This window comes from Chinchilla lanigera, unplaced genomic scaffold, assembly GCF_000276665.1.
Source record: "Chinchilla lanigera isolate Chin_1 unplaced genomic scaffold, ChiLan1.0 scaffold00053, whole genome shotgun sequence".
Lineage (NCBI taxonomy): Eukaryota > Metazoa > Chordata > Mammalia > Rodentia > Chinchillidae > Chinchilla > Chinchilla lanigera.
The window spans coordinates 11508356-11522604 of NW_004955454.1; the positions used below are offsets into that span (position 1 = coordinate 11508356).

Here is a 14249-nt window from a genome sequence, read left to right on the forward strand (position 1 = left end):
CTATTATTATGTTATCCTTCTTTTATTCTTTAAAATAAAAAAAAAATAAAAAACAAAAATATAGTGATGGTGGGGGGTGAGCTTCCTCAAACATGACCACCAGCTTTTCTGTGTTCTGAACGCTACTCTCATTCTGACCTCAGACAAGTTAAGTTGCCAACAGTGTACTAAGAGGAGCAACAGCTACCGCTCCTGCACCTTCCAGGTCCTCCCTGGAACTCCATCCTACGGTCAAACTTCCAGACAGGAGGGTGCCTTGGTTGTTCTACTGAAAATCAGCTTGAGGACAGCTTGTTAACCCTCCCCTTTTAAATAAGCTTTCTTTTTATTTACTCTCACTGATCTTAGTGAAAATCTCTGGCACTATCCCTCATGATTTTTACTAGATTACTGTTATGAACTTGAAAATTTTACTTGTGGTTCTCCCAACTTAATAGCATCCTAAATACACACCACTCGTTTCCCTAAGCAATCAAATGATCACAACATACTTGCCTGTATTAGTTTTCTCTGTCTTCACAAATTACCGCGAACTTACCGACTTAAACACGTTTATTGCCTTACAGCTCTAGAGGTCAGATGTCTGAAACAGGGCTCACACTGCGCTAAGATCAGTGCTGGCGGGACTGTTCCTTTCTAGAAGCTCAAGAAAAGAATCTGTTCACTTGCACTGCGGTATGAGCGTCCATCCGGCTCACAGCCTTTTTCTCCATCTTCAAAGCCAGGAATACAGGAAAGGAGGCCTTTGCACAATGCTGTTTCTCTGGTACCATCAACTCCGCCACTCTCCTCCACTGTAAGGACCTTTGTGATTACAATGGGCTCATCCGGATAAACCAAAATAATCTTCCTATCTCAAAGTAAGCTGATTAACAACTGATTTCATCTGGGACCCCAGCTCTCCTTTGCCATATAAAGCCCTGTTTTTACGAGCTTCAGGGATTAGAGCACAGACTCCTTGGGGTGGGAGGCATTACCTACCTGCCACAGCTCCCAAACTTTATTGGCCACTACTCTTCCATGGACCACTGTTCCACAGGGAATCAAACACAACCCATCTTAAATATGCACCCTTGCAGGCCACATCCACCCCTCCCTCTTCCATTTCTCACTGGAAATCAGGCAAAGAATTAAAAATATTGCAAGGAAGATCCGTAGAAAAAGAGAAGCTCTTATTATTTCTTGATGAAAATTGGAATATCTGTTCTCTTCTATATAACGTATGGCAATATTCCTAAGATAGCCTAAAGTCCTCTAAGTGAAATAACTAAAGACTAACTATACAAGAATTTTACAAAAATCCTGAAACAATTTTATTCAAGCACCAACTTGACACACTGCAACAAATAAAACCATTTAACATTTTGGCATGGTAATTATCGCACTGTACGAACATTTTTTTAATTAAAAACAAAAGCATGCCCTTGAGTAGTTTCATGGAAGAAGAGAAAGAAAGAGGAAACGTTTTACATTTCTAATATACCATTAGGAGGAATTGTGCCTAAGCATAAATTCAAGCTTGACACTGCTCACGGTGCATTCCTGCTTGATCCTTGAGCTTTTAGGACAGTGGAAAGCTACATACAGTCATTCTGAATACTTACAAAAATTCAATCTTAAAAAATATCATTTCAGGGTCAGAGATATAGCTCAGTGGCATAAGCGCCTGTCTGGCAAGTGCAAGAGCCTGAGTTCGATTCCCGGTACCAAAAAAAAAATCATTTCAGCAGAAGACCCCATGTGTAAGCACTCACCAACACCCATGCTATAGATTCAAACTTGTCAAATCTTCAATGTAATAAGACTCCAGGGTAGCCTAGAGACAGACAACACTCTCTGCATATAAATTCTTTGTTTGTTATATTACTAAATACTAACGGGAAGATACAGTGGCCAACAAAAAAGATTCCTATATGCAGAAACAGGACCTGTTTTAGCAACTCCCCCCATAACAGAAGGCATTAAAAAGCACTAAAGGGAAACATTCGGGTGCAATGGCACACACGGAGCACTGCCGCAGGTCTGAGGTCAGTCCGGGCCACACTCACTTCAAGGCCAGCCTGAACTACAAAGTGAAATTGCCTCAAAAAAATTAAAAACAAAACAAAACAAGACTATGACTCTGGAGCTATAATAAGAAATAGTCCCAGGACCATAAACGTATTTATTAAGGTCTGTAAGACACTGGGGCCAGAGTCCTGGAGGATAGCCAGCACGACTCAGCCACTGCTCGGTGACGCAGTCATCATGAGGAGGGTCAGGGAAACCGTGTGCCAGGTGCGCCTCGCAGACCACAGGGACAGCCTAAACACTCTCACACTCCAACCCTGCCTCCCGCTGCCACTGCCCTGACTCCGCGTTTCCTTCCTGTGTGAGCCACGAGGGCTCAAATCCTCAGCTTACACACAGCTACATCGGGCTGCCCTAACGATCGCTTTCACCCTCATTCTAGGCTTTTTAATTCCTCCCACTTACTGTTTACAATTCTGGTAGCCGCGGTGATGCTGACTCAAGTTGGGCCTCTACTTAAATGGACACTGCTACCGGGTTAGTTCCCTCACTTTCTGCCAACAAACTGATCTTATAATCTCTGAAAAGTAGCATATGACTCACAAAATAATGCTGCTGCCATGTTTTTTACTTTCGCTTTTTTTGGGAGGCAGGGCTATTGGAGATTGAGCCCAGCCCCTGGCACTGAACTACACCCCTGGGCCTTTTAAATTTATTTTTTGAGACAAGGTCTTGCTGAATTGCCCAGACGGGGCTCAATTTTGGAATCTTCCTGCCCTACCCTCCCAGGGTGCTGGGATTACAGAATGTCCACTCTGCCCAGCTTTTGGCCTTATTAGTATCATTAATTGAGCACTTACTGCAAATAAAACTCTGGGGAGCTTTCAGTACATTAACTCGCTTGGCTATTCAAAAACTTCTATGTAAATAGTATTATTTTCAAGGAAGGGACACAAGGAGAGGGATGAAAATAAGACTTTACAACTGTAAGAAATCAAAACTGGGGTTCGGTTCTAGGCTTTACCTCACACCAAACTCTGTGTCTTTAAGCACCGTAGATCACAAAGTCTAGTATCACCCATGTTTTACAGAAAAGAAAGCAGAGTCAGAAAAATGAAGTCATCGTGAGTCTCAGCTCATGTATCTATAAAATGGGGAAAAAATACTCGCCTGACTCTTTGGCAAGACAGAAAGTCTCATAAAAACGAAAATGTGATATCAGAGTCTCAGTGCCAGGAAACACCATTCATACAAATGGTGTCTTCCTGATTAAATTGACCTTGTATTCTTCGTGAACAGGGCCTCCTGAGCTGTGCATCATGGATGTCCATGCGTGTATGCACACGTGTGTGTACACACACACATGCAACGTACGTGAGCTACGTTCATCAAGTGCTACTTAGAGACGGGAATACCCCAGCAGTTACTCCACAGTAGTAACAGGGCTCCCCAACAAAACCTCAAGCTACTTTTCATCATGAACAATGAGACAGTTCAACTGCTCTAACTTAGAGGTGATTTCCCTCCCTTTCCTTTAGTGTGAAGTCAATTTCTTTTTTTTTTTTTGGTACCAGGGATCGAGCTCAGGATCTTGCACCTGGCAGGCAGGTGCTTATGCCGCTGAGCTATATCCCCAGCCGTGTGAAATCATTTCATGAAAAACTGTAACAAATATTTATATAAATCACTGTAGAAACCCGTGTTCCATTTCTAATGTCTTTGATTCATAAAAGAAAAAAAGTCAGATTATTCCAGATGCAAGGAAAAGTCAATCCAATTAAAATGGATTAAGTATTGAAGGTAATTCTTCCAGGATGGGATTTATAATGCGCATTAAATCAATACAGAACAATGCTGGCCCTTTCTTTTGTTTGTTAACTGGGTGCGGGAGTAGGAAAGGTCTTGCTATGTAATCCAGGCTGGCTGTGAATTCACCACCCTCCTGCTTCAGCCTCCCCAAGTGCTAGGACTGCAGGCGTGGCCCATGCCTCGCTGTATGGGGAGGGGTGTTCTTCTGCAGCACTAGAGATCAAACCCTGGGTCTTCCATGCACGCCAGGCAAGGGCTCTACCACTGAATCACATCCCCAGCCCCTACAGGCCTTTACTTGAAACTAAAACTGGACTACCTAAGTGCTCCAAAATTGACTCTCACATTTAGGTACAAAGACTGACCAAGATTTTAAAATCTAGTCATCAAGATAAGATGACAACTGAGGGTACAATGACTGACAGGAATTACACGGATACAGTAACCATCCTTCCAATATTATAAATCAAAGACAGTTCTGCATGGGGTTTCTTTTTTAGAAATGTAGCATTTCTTAGTATTTCCTTCTGCTAAACTTAAGGCCCCAGCATTTTAAACAATCACTACAAAGATTTAACGAGACACACCATCAAAAGCTCTGCACCGGTCATCCACAGGCAGTGATACAAGTACACGGACTGATCCATCCACTGCCCTATCGTGGCTCCCACAACCAAGAGTTAAACCATCAAGTACTTGGCCATGTACGCCTAGAATTTCCTGAAACGTTAGTCAAGGCCGTATCCACCTCGGTGAACAACACAGCACTCCCTAGCAGACACAATTCCAGTCAGAGAAAACTCTAACGCTGAACCCAAGGAGCACTGAGCTACACTCTCAGCTTTTTCATTTTCAAACATGATCTCACTAAATTGCCTAAACTGGCCTCAAACTTGCAATCCTTCTGCCTCAGCCTCCCGAGAAGCTGGGATTAAATGTGTGCACCACCGTGCCCGGCACATTTTGTATACTTCTGTCATGAAATTTACTTATACATGGCAGCAGAACTTGGGAGCTGGGCTTTTCAAGTTGCTGACTTCATTAACACAGAGGTTTCGCAGGATTAAAGGCTAACCAGCCTGGACAGTAACACTCCCAATAATCTATCTCTTCTTCCCTTCAGCTGTATTTTCTGATCTTTTTGAATGAATTTCTACTGCTATTTCACAAGGGAAAAGCAAAGCCAAAGAAGTAACCTTTTACTCACTACGTTTACAGTGTCTAGTAATGTGTAAGTGATCGAAAGGGAATCACAGGAGTTCAGAAGTGAGTCAGCACAAATGAGCCCTGCCTGTTTAAAAACTAAGCCATACGGACCAAGCCCGGCGGCACACACACACCACTGCTAAAAAAACCATAACCAGCAAACACCTAAAAACTAATTCTTAATGTCAATTAGTACACAATCTCCTGCAACTAGTTAGGCAGGTACCTGACTTCGGAAATCTTAAATGACCTGCTAAATGTAAACGGACAGACAGGACAGAAGCTAAGTAGGTACTGCAGTTTACACAGTACTACTGTGCATTTATAAAACCCTTGGTCTAAAGAAATCCAAGTACATGAACCATTTGTTTACTTTTTGTCCTACTGTCACTTTTTCACTTATTTATTCAACAGGACTCTGACTTTCCTCATTCTTCCCATTATTCAAGAAGAGTGTGACTGACATCCTTCCGATGCTTAAATATTTGTTCTCGCTTATCCAAAGAAGTCTGAAAGGACTCTCAAAAGCCATTACCCCTGCAACTCTTGAAGAGCAGACATGGGTGGGAAAGGCTTGCTGCATCAGCTTAGCTCTAACTCTAAAATAACTCTATTTATTTTTACCTTCTTTTTGAATATACAGTAACATTACAATAAAAATAATGAATGACCACATAAAGTACATTGCATTGCTGCAGACCATGATGTTTTCTTCTAGAGAACACTCAAGGATGATCAGTTCATCTTCTCCACCGGTTTCTCATGTTAAACATATCAAAGCAGGCTGAACTGGTCATCTTGCGGGAACCCTGACAAAATACCTGACACAGACGAGTTTTGACAGAAAAGAGGCGTAGTCAGCTCAGTTCTGGACATTCAACTGCACGGCGCTGGCGCTGGCTGAGCTCCGGGGAGGGCCCTGCTGCTGCAGCACACCCTGGTGGTCAGCTCGGGCACAGGCACGCGCGCAGAGCAGTCAGGCCACGCAGGCAGCCGGCGGGGTGCGGCCAGGCTCAGGCTGTGTAACTACCTCGCTGAGGGAAGCACCCCTCTCAGGAACCACCCTTTTTAAGAACTACCTCACCACCTCTGAGGCCCTGTCCCTACCTGACCTAAGGACCTCCCACGGAACTCTGCCTTTCGAAAGTCCCATCACCTTTGACACTGCCACAATGGCACAGACCCCTGAGCGACAAACCGCACCTGAGCTATGATACAGGCCGTAGTCCCAGACATTTATTTGCAGATGGAAGAGATCACGTCTATGTACATAACTGCTAAGTACACGCAGGACTAACCCGGCAGCGTGGACGATTTGTTGTGGAAGCTGCTACCCATCACCACTGTCATCTCCACTCTGCCAATTCAACTGTCGACTGTAGATTCCACCGAGCACCTTCACACGATTTCGCATTTCCTGTTATTCACTTATGCGCTGTCATGGCTGTGCGTGACATGGATGTCCCCCAAAGCCTCAGGCAGTCCCAGCGCTTTCAGAGGCGGCTGGATCTCGAGTGTGTGACGCTGGGATTAAGGGTGTGTGACGAGGGCTGGGGATGTAAAGCAGCAGCGCAGAGCAGCACCTGCCGGGCAAGTGCCAGACCCTGACTTCAATTCCTGGTACCACAAAGGGGGGCGGGGTGATAGTAAATCAGCCCACTGATTGGTTTGGCAAAGTGCTGGCTAGGATTAAGGGTGCGAGTGCCACAGCCACCCCAGGGCAAGTAGTCTGCATGCAGTATCAGGGACTAGCGGAGTCTTGTCTTTGTCCCTTGTTGCTTCTGCTGTCCTGTGGGGACCACGAACTGTTGTCTGTGACGCCCTCCACCGGGCCGCCCTGCCTCGCAGCCAGCTGACCACGGACGAAACCCTCTACTCACTGTGACCCAAACGCTCCTTTCCTCCTTTAACTCTGGGTGTTGGGTATTGTGTCACGGCAACAAGAGAAGTTATTACAACACCCATTAATTATCAGATCTGAAAAGAAACCACAAAACATTCTGGGGGCTCGGAAAATCACCCCGCAAAGGAGGATGCTTTCTCATGCTGAGTACTCTGACCCAAAGGACACAGAAGAGCCTCAAAAGAAAAGCCTCTCTTTCGATCTTTTTCCGTTCCTCTTTTTCCCAAGGTAGGTCACAGAAACTAGAATTCCTCTTCCCCAAAGCAGGTAGCAGAAACTAGAGTAGCCGTACAGCCCTACTTTATGTTCACCTTCCCCTGGCACTGTGTGTCAAGAGCTGGCCATAAGTCCTCAAACCCACCGTGTCTGACAGACCGCATGGTCTTTTCCAGAAGGGTCCTGCCCCACAGCCAGGAAGGTACGCGACAGAGGCCAAGACGAGTCCGAGCAGGTTTTACCAGGCTTCCCTTGCTCTGACACCGGATTATGCCTTTTAGTCTGATCCCACTTCTACATTCTTAATCTGGATCTTATTATAATAAGTGTGGAAGATATCGTATCTTTTTCACCCCTACACATCCACTTCAGCTTTCAAAATTTATTTTCCCCTACACGAAAAATGATGTACTCTCTTTCATTTCTCTTCTTTTCCTTGAAGATGTTGTATCAGTAACTGTGATACTGAAAATGGGAAGTGATCTAAATGTCCACTGGTAGGGAGTATGATTAAATAAACATCTACTGCTGCAGCTATATACAGCATACGTGAAACTGTAGTTTTTAACCCCTTACCAGTCCAATTATTTAAATACAGGATGAACAAGAACTGCATGATTTTTCACTAATTTTGTAAAAGAACAAGACAACTTCATCAAATTTATTTAGTAATATTTTGTATATGGTACATTTTAAAACATTCAGTACACAATGCAATGTTACAATCTGGACATCAGCATTTAGTCTTTTTCTGAATACTTCTTGCATTACTGAAAAACACACTTCACACTGCCATGCTGACCTTTCATTTTTTTCTGTGGGGGGCATAATTTCAATAAAATATCCACACACTAAACGTAATGGTAAAGACGTTGATGATGGACGTCCTGGTCGGCATTTTGCTATTCCATGTTTTTCAATTATTTGGTCTATTAGACCTAATCTAAATTGTAAATGACTTTTGAATCCCCTTGTTTTGAATAAATAACAAGTCCCAGAGGATGCACAAATATTTTATAATAATATTTTTCCTCACTTTCTGATTACAGGAGACCTTCTTAGACGCTGGTCAGCCCTGCCAGCACCACCCACAGAATTACTGTAATTACTGACCACTACTGGAATTTTTAAAATTTCATCTCTTCTTTCAAGTTCCATTGTTTCTGTATGAGTTGTTGGCAATAAGGAGGCGACTTTTTCGTCTTCCCATTTCATAGCCCTCTCATCCTGCTGTGCTAATGTTTCTCCCTTTTGCAATGCTTTCTTTTGCAGACCTTTCGGCACTTCCATCCTACTCAGTCTCAGTGTCCCAAACATGTCCATTTCTCACTGTAACAATATCACTGCATCAGGAGAACTATAAAAATCATACCTAATGTGTTTCCGATAAGAAGTATTACATATTATAGCACCAAACTACAGGTTATTTTTCACAAATAAAAGAAACATGAATTAGTAAAACAAACTTACTAGATTTTACTAGAAACAAACATCAAAGGCAAATACTTTATCATTTACCAGCTTTTATTTTTTACTTTATCATTTACCAGCTTTTTCTTTTTTTTTTTTACTTTATCATTTACCAGCTTTTTTTTTTTTTTTTCAGATGGAGTCTCACTGTGTAGTTCAAACTGGCCTTAGGTTCACTATGTAGCCCAGACTGGCCTCAAACTCATGGTGACCTGCCTGCCTCAGCCTCCCAAGTGCTGGGATTAAGGTGTGTGCCACCATGTGAATATAATGTTCTAAATAAAAAGTATACAGAAAATAAGTCAATATAAAACAAACAGACATATATGTGCATCTCCTGTAAACAAGAATCAATGGCTGAAAGGACACCTGCCCAAGGGCCCCTCAGAGAGCGAGGGAACAGACGCGCCGTACAGGGACGCTTGGAGCACACGCTAAGGGAGAGAATGTGGTGCAATACACCTCACCCTTACCTACGTGAAAAGGAAAAGCAACAGTCACATTTATCTGTACACATGAAAGAAAAAGTTTCTGTCCTACCATTCCAGAGATGAGCCACTACCTTCCAACAGGGAAAATGGGAGGCTGAGGAAGAGATATTTCCAGTTTATGTATTTTCTGCGGCACTTAAAATTGTTTCGGTTAATTTTTATCTTAGCAAAGGTTGCAGTACAGATTACATTCACCCCACGGAGCTGGTACGTGCACACAGCACATCTTAATACTACATTCTCCTCCTTGCCCTCCTGCCCTCCTGCCCTCCTCTCTGTCGGTCCTCTTAGGAGCCACCTCCCTGTTTCCTACTATTTATCTTTCATTTTGCTCTTTATTAATACTTTGGGTTTCTCATGTAACGGAAACCATGTGACATTTAAGCTTGTGTGTCTGACTTATTTCACTTAACATTATGGTCCCAAGGTACATCTATTTTCCTACAAATGACTCAAATGTATCCTTCTTTATGGTACAGTAGTACTCCATTGTGTATAAATACATTTTCTTTCTTTCTCTCTTTTTTTTTTTTTCCAGTCTTTTTTGAGACAGGGTCTCACTATGCAGTTCAAGTTGGCCTTGAACTCACTTATGTGGCCCAGGCTGGCCTCGAACTCACAATGATCCTCCTACCTCAGCCTCCCAAGTGCTGGGATTACAGGCATGCACCACCAACGTCCGGCTATAAATACATTTTCTTTATCCATTCATCTGTTTATGGACACATAGGCTGCTTCCACAAGTTAGCTATGGAGCTGTGCAGTCTTAAAATCTGAACCATGTGATTGTACTATTTCAAAATCAATGAGTCAATTTAAACTTGTGTAAAACTTAAAAGTGGTAATTGTGATTACGCTTCATGAAGTTGAGGGTATAGTGACAAACTGGTTTAAGAACAAGTCCCATTCTATGATTATGCATTTTAAATTTCCAAAAAGCAAATGTTAGTCAGAAAAAGTGGCAAACATTTGCAGTGCCTACTCAGGAGGCTGAGGTAGGAGGACAGCTGGAGCCCAGGAACTTGGGGCTAGCCTGGCCAACAGAGTGAAAAAAGTAAATGACCAAGAAGAAAAATTTCCCCCATCATTATCACCAACCTATCCTATGTTCACAATTCTCAACAGCATTATATTTTTAATTAATAAAACAAAAGATACTTACTAAGGTAAACTCTAACAGGATAGAACATAGAATGTAAAGATGAAAGAGATGAAAGAGAAACAGATGAAAGAGAAACACAAAATTGTAACTTCTGCACAACCCTCATAACTATCTAAATTGGGAATTTCATGTGGATTCCTGTTATCTACCAGCAGCTCCTTCAGGTTCATAAAGACTCAATTTCTTCACCCGTCAAGTGGGGATAATACCAGGACCAAATAAGAATGAGGCATTCAGACAGCACTCCGATGGAATAAAGACTCAGATGACTGACACAAACAGCCAGTGCCTGACGTATCTTAAGTAACACTATGGTCTCAAGGTGCATCCATTTCCGTACACATGAACTAAAATGCAACAAAGATGACCACCCTCAATTTTTTTTTTTTTTCCTGAGAAAAGGAGAGAGTAAAAAGTTGAAGGTCACCTTCTGACTGTAAACCTGGGCAACCAAGAAAACACTGAGGTCAGAATATAAACAAGGAACCAGGAAAAGAATTACATTTACAAAGCTACTGATTCAACAGCCAGCAAGACTCCCAAGGAGAACAAAAAGGCAAATCTGCTGATCAGGAAAAGAAAATGAGGCCAGAAAGACAGAACTGGGAGCCTAAGAGCAAGTAAGGGTTGCGGACGAAGGGAGAAGGAAGACCTCGGTCTGCTGGAATCACCAAGAGAGAAAACAGCTCTAAAAATGAATGAGAAAGCAAACCTGAAGCAACAGCTCCAGGTAAGGAAATGGAAGCGAGCAGGTACGAACATCCGAGGAGGACCACCTGGAGGCTCTCAGTGAACACTTTACAGCTCTGCAAACGCTGACTGCGACTTCAGATTACACGCTGAACTAACTTACAATGTGATTATTACAGAAGGCTTCTAAGAGCCTCCAAGTTACTGAAAAGTGTTAATTATTCCAACTCAACCCCAGCAGGACACTGGTAATTCGAATGAGGTATTTTTTTAGTACCTAAAAGCTCAAGGAACTTTTAAGTTCTCATCTTCCCGGACACCCATCCACATGTTTGATTCTACTCATCACGGGCTCTGAAGTGACTCCTCCGCCCTCCGTCTGCTCCGACAGCCAATTCTCGGGCTCTCCCCCACTTCTCCTGTCCTGGCTTCTCTTTCCAAGTTAACTAGCTGCTTACTCCAGATCCATCCGGCCACAGGCCCTTCATAAAATTCCACAACAGCAGTTATCTAGACAAATTAGTTCTTCAACATCCAACCAGGAATCTAATCCTCCCTTGCCTTAGGCATGTAATGTAGTAAATTTTAAGTTCTTTTCCTTGACCAAAACAACGGATTTTAAACTCCAGAGATCACCCCTGGTACTTTTGTTTTTGTATCCTTCAGAGAACCAAACAGCTTATTTATCTTTGGCTAGTCATACATATAGATCCCCCAAAGGATTTTCATGTTAAATTAAAAAACAACAACAACAACACAAAACTGTCTATTTCTTCCCACCAGTAACAAGATCACTCAATAGCTTTCACAAATACACACTAGTACACTCTCAGCTTTAGTCTCCCTGCCTGCTTGTCTTGCATGACTGAGAGCTGGACCTTAACATACTTGTTTGGGGGCGGGGGTGAGACAGAGTCTATGTTGCTCAGGTTGACCTTGAACTCACTATGTAGCCCAGGTCGGCCTCCTCCAGCCTCTGCCTCCTGAGCACTGGGATTGCAGGCGTGTGCCACCACCCCCGGCAGAGGCCGTTCTGGGGCTGACACTCGTATGTCACACCACTATAAGCCCACTAGTACTCAATGTAAGTTGTGCAAGAGATAATCAGTGTAGTTTGCCACTTTAAATATGCCTGCAACTACCATCCCTAACTGCAAATAAAAGCTCCAATCTTCTGCTATACATTCGTTTCTTCACAAGTATGTATTACAGTTAACTGTACTTTATTAATTTCAGTACTTGCAGTATTTCTTTAAACTACTCAGATGCCACATCTATAGGAAAACTAAAACGGATTCATACACCATATTAAGAAACTATTAACAGAAACTATTAAAATACCTAAAAAAAATTAAATAACCAAATGTCAATCTTGTAAAGAAAAACTTTAAGGTTCTCTTTGTAGTCTTTCAACTTACTACTTTTCAGAAAGTTCACCTAGGTTCACCACACTTTATGTGACTGCACACCGTTCCTGAGGAGCAGCAGTGACAGCTACAAACCACAGCAGCCGAATTTAGCACAGCTCGGAGGCGTGCCTACTGCAACCCCTCACCCTTGCCTAAGGGCGGGAGACCAAGAAGTGTAATATTTATTAATGGACTACCAGAAACCTCATCTGCAAAGACACTATTAGTTAGGGGTGGGAGCACACACCTGCAATCACAGCTACCCAGGAGGCTGAGCAGGAGGATCACAAGTGCAAGGCGAGCATGGGCAATTCAGGGAGACCCTGTCCCCAAAACAATAGAGAAAAATAAAATAAAGTGGGCTGGGGGAGTAGCTCGGAGGTAGAGTGCTTGTCTAGACTGCACAAGGAACGGAGTGTACTCTCCAGGACCACGACAGCAAAAAGAGATGGATATCCTTAAGTTTCTGAGGGCTGAGCCTTTAGACTATTTTCAGTGCACATGGTTATATTTATGTCTATTTTTGTAAGAAACATTTGCAAAGAAAGAAAACTAAGATCAACGTTGCAGGACAGTTTTTCATTAACAGGAGGCAGCAAAGGCTGAACAGAAAACACAGGTTCTTAAACTAAGCACCACCTGCGTCTGAACAGGCAGGACTAATAAAAAAGCTACGGGATCTCGAGCAGTTCAATCTTTCACAACACGTTTACTAACGCATAGAATGGGGAGAATGCTACGTATGCTGCTGTTCTGAGCAAGTTAGACGCGGATATCATTACTCAGAACAATAACTACAATGGCACAATGTTTTTGATTTCTTTTAAGCACAGTTCCCAAACGCTACACCACTTAGCCTACTATTCCCCGCTGTATGTTTGGAACCGGTCTGTCGCCTGTGATGAATGTCCTCAGCTCTGTTTTCCCTGGAAGCGAGAGCCAAGAGGAACACAACGGTACATTTTTAATAAATACACATTCACGTTACTGATTAATCACCAAACCTGCAGCTCTTCTGGGCCCAAACACACAAAATGACACAGTGGGATTGGCTGGCTTTGTCTTCCCGGTTCAGCTCTCTTAAGGTTCACTTAGCAAAATATCTAATCCCTGGTGCCCCTCCAAACGCAAACTTCTGGGCCACTTTTCTACCTTAGCTCTTCTTCGCGAACTAGCTGCTTCCTGTTTAAAAGCTAACTGCTTTCATCGTTGCATACGGCACTTAAATGCACACGAAAAGTAAACTCTCTTAGTGACCTGCTACGTGAAATCATCCGACCTCGCGTAAACTACCATTAAGCTCCGGGTAAACACATTACTCAACCTGTTTCGCAGGAAAGTATCCCATCGGGCCTGGGACAGTCTAAAGGTTTCACAATGCGTTTCAAAACATGGGCTCAGCCCCCTTTTAGAAAGCGATCGATCGGTGAAACACCGACGACCATCTTCGGCGATAAACAATCAATCAGCCGTGCACCTTTCAAAAAATAAAAGTGTGTAATAAAATGGAGGGCTGCCGCGCTGCCCCGGGGCCGGGAAGGCGACAGTCCGCAGGCGATCACCCCAGTTTTGCTCCTGAAGCCCATTCGTCATACGCACAGAAAAGGATCCTGGATCGCGGGTGGCGGGGGGAGCGCCCGGGTCCCGGGGCAGGGCGAGGGGCGGGGAGGCCTCCGCATTGTTCGGCAGCTGCGTTTTCCCCTAAGGAGCACGCAGTACTTTCGCGATTGAAAAAATAACTATTCAAGGCGCACTTGCTCCGCCTCACCTAAATTCTGGAGGGTTATTAGAGACACAGCTACGGCGACGCGATGTTCGCAACCACACGCGCAAACGCGGTCGCCGGGGTCCCGGGTCCGCAGCAGCCGCCCGCCGCCCGCCCG

At 43.6% G+C, this 14249-nt stretch overlaps 1 protein-coding gene across 1 annotated transcript in view; it reads left to right on the forward strand.

Moving 5' to 3' along the window:
- LOC106149804 overlaps positions 1 to 14249 on the forward strand; it is a 44772-nt gene that overhangs the window by 11736 nt on the left and 18787 nt on the right. Inside the window, exons 2-3 of the mRNA XM_013520016.1 lie at positions 13702 to 13859; positions 14073 to 14220. Coding sequence (XP_013375470.1) covers positions 13702 to 13859; positions 14073 to 14220 — 306 coding nt within the window. The remainder of the gene's footprint in view (positions 1 to 13701; positions 13860 to 14072; positions 14221 to 14249) is intronic.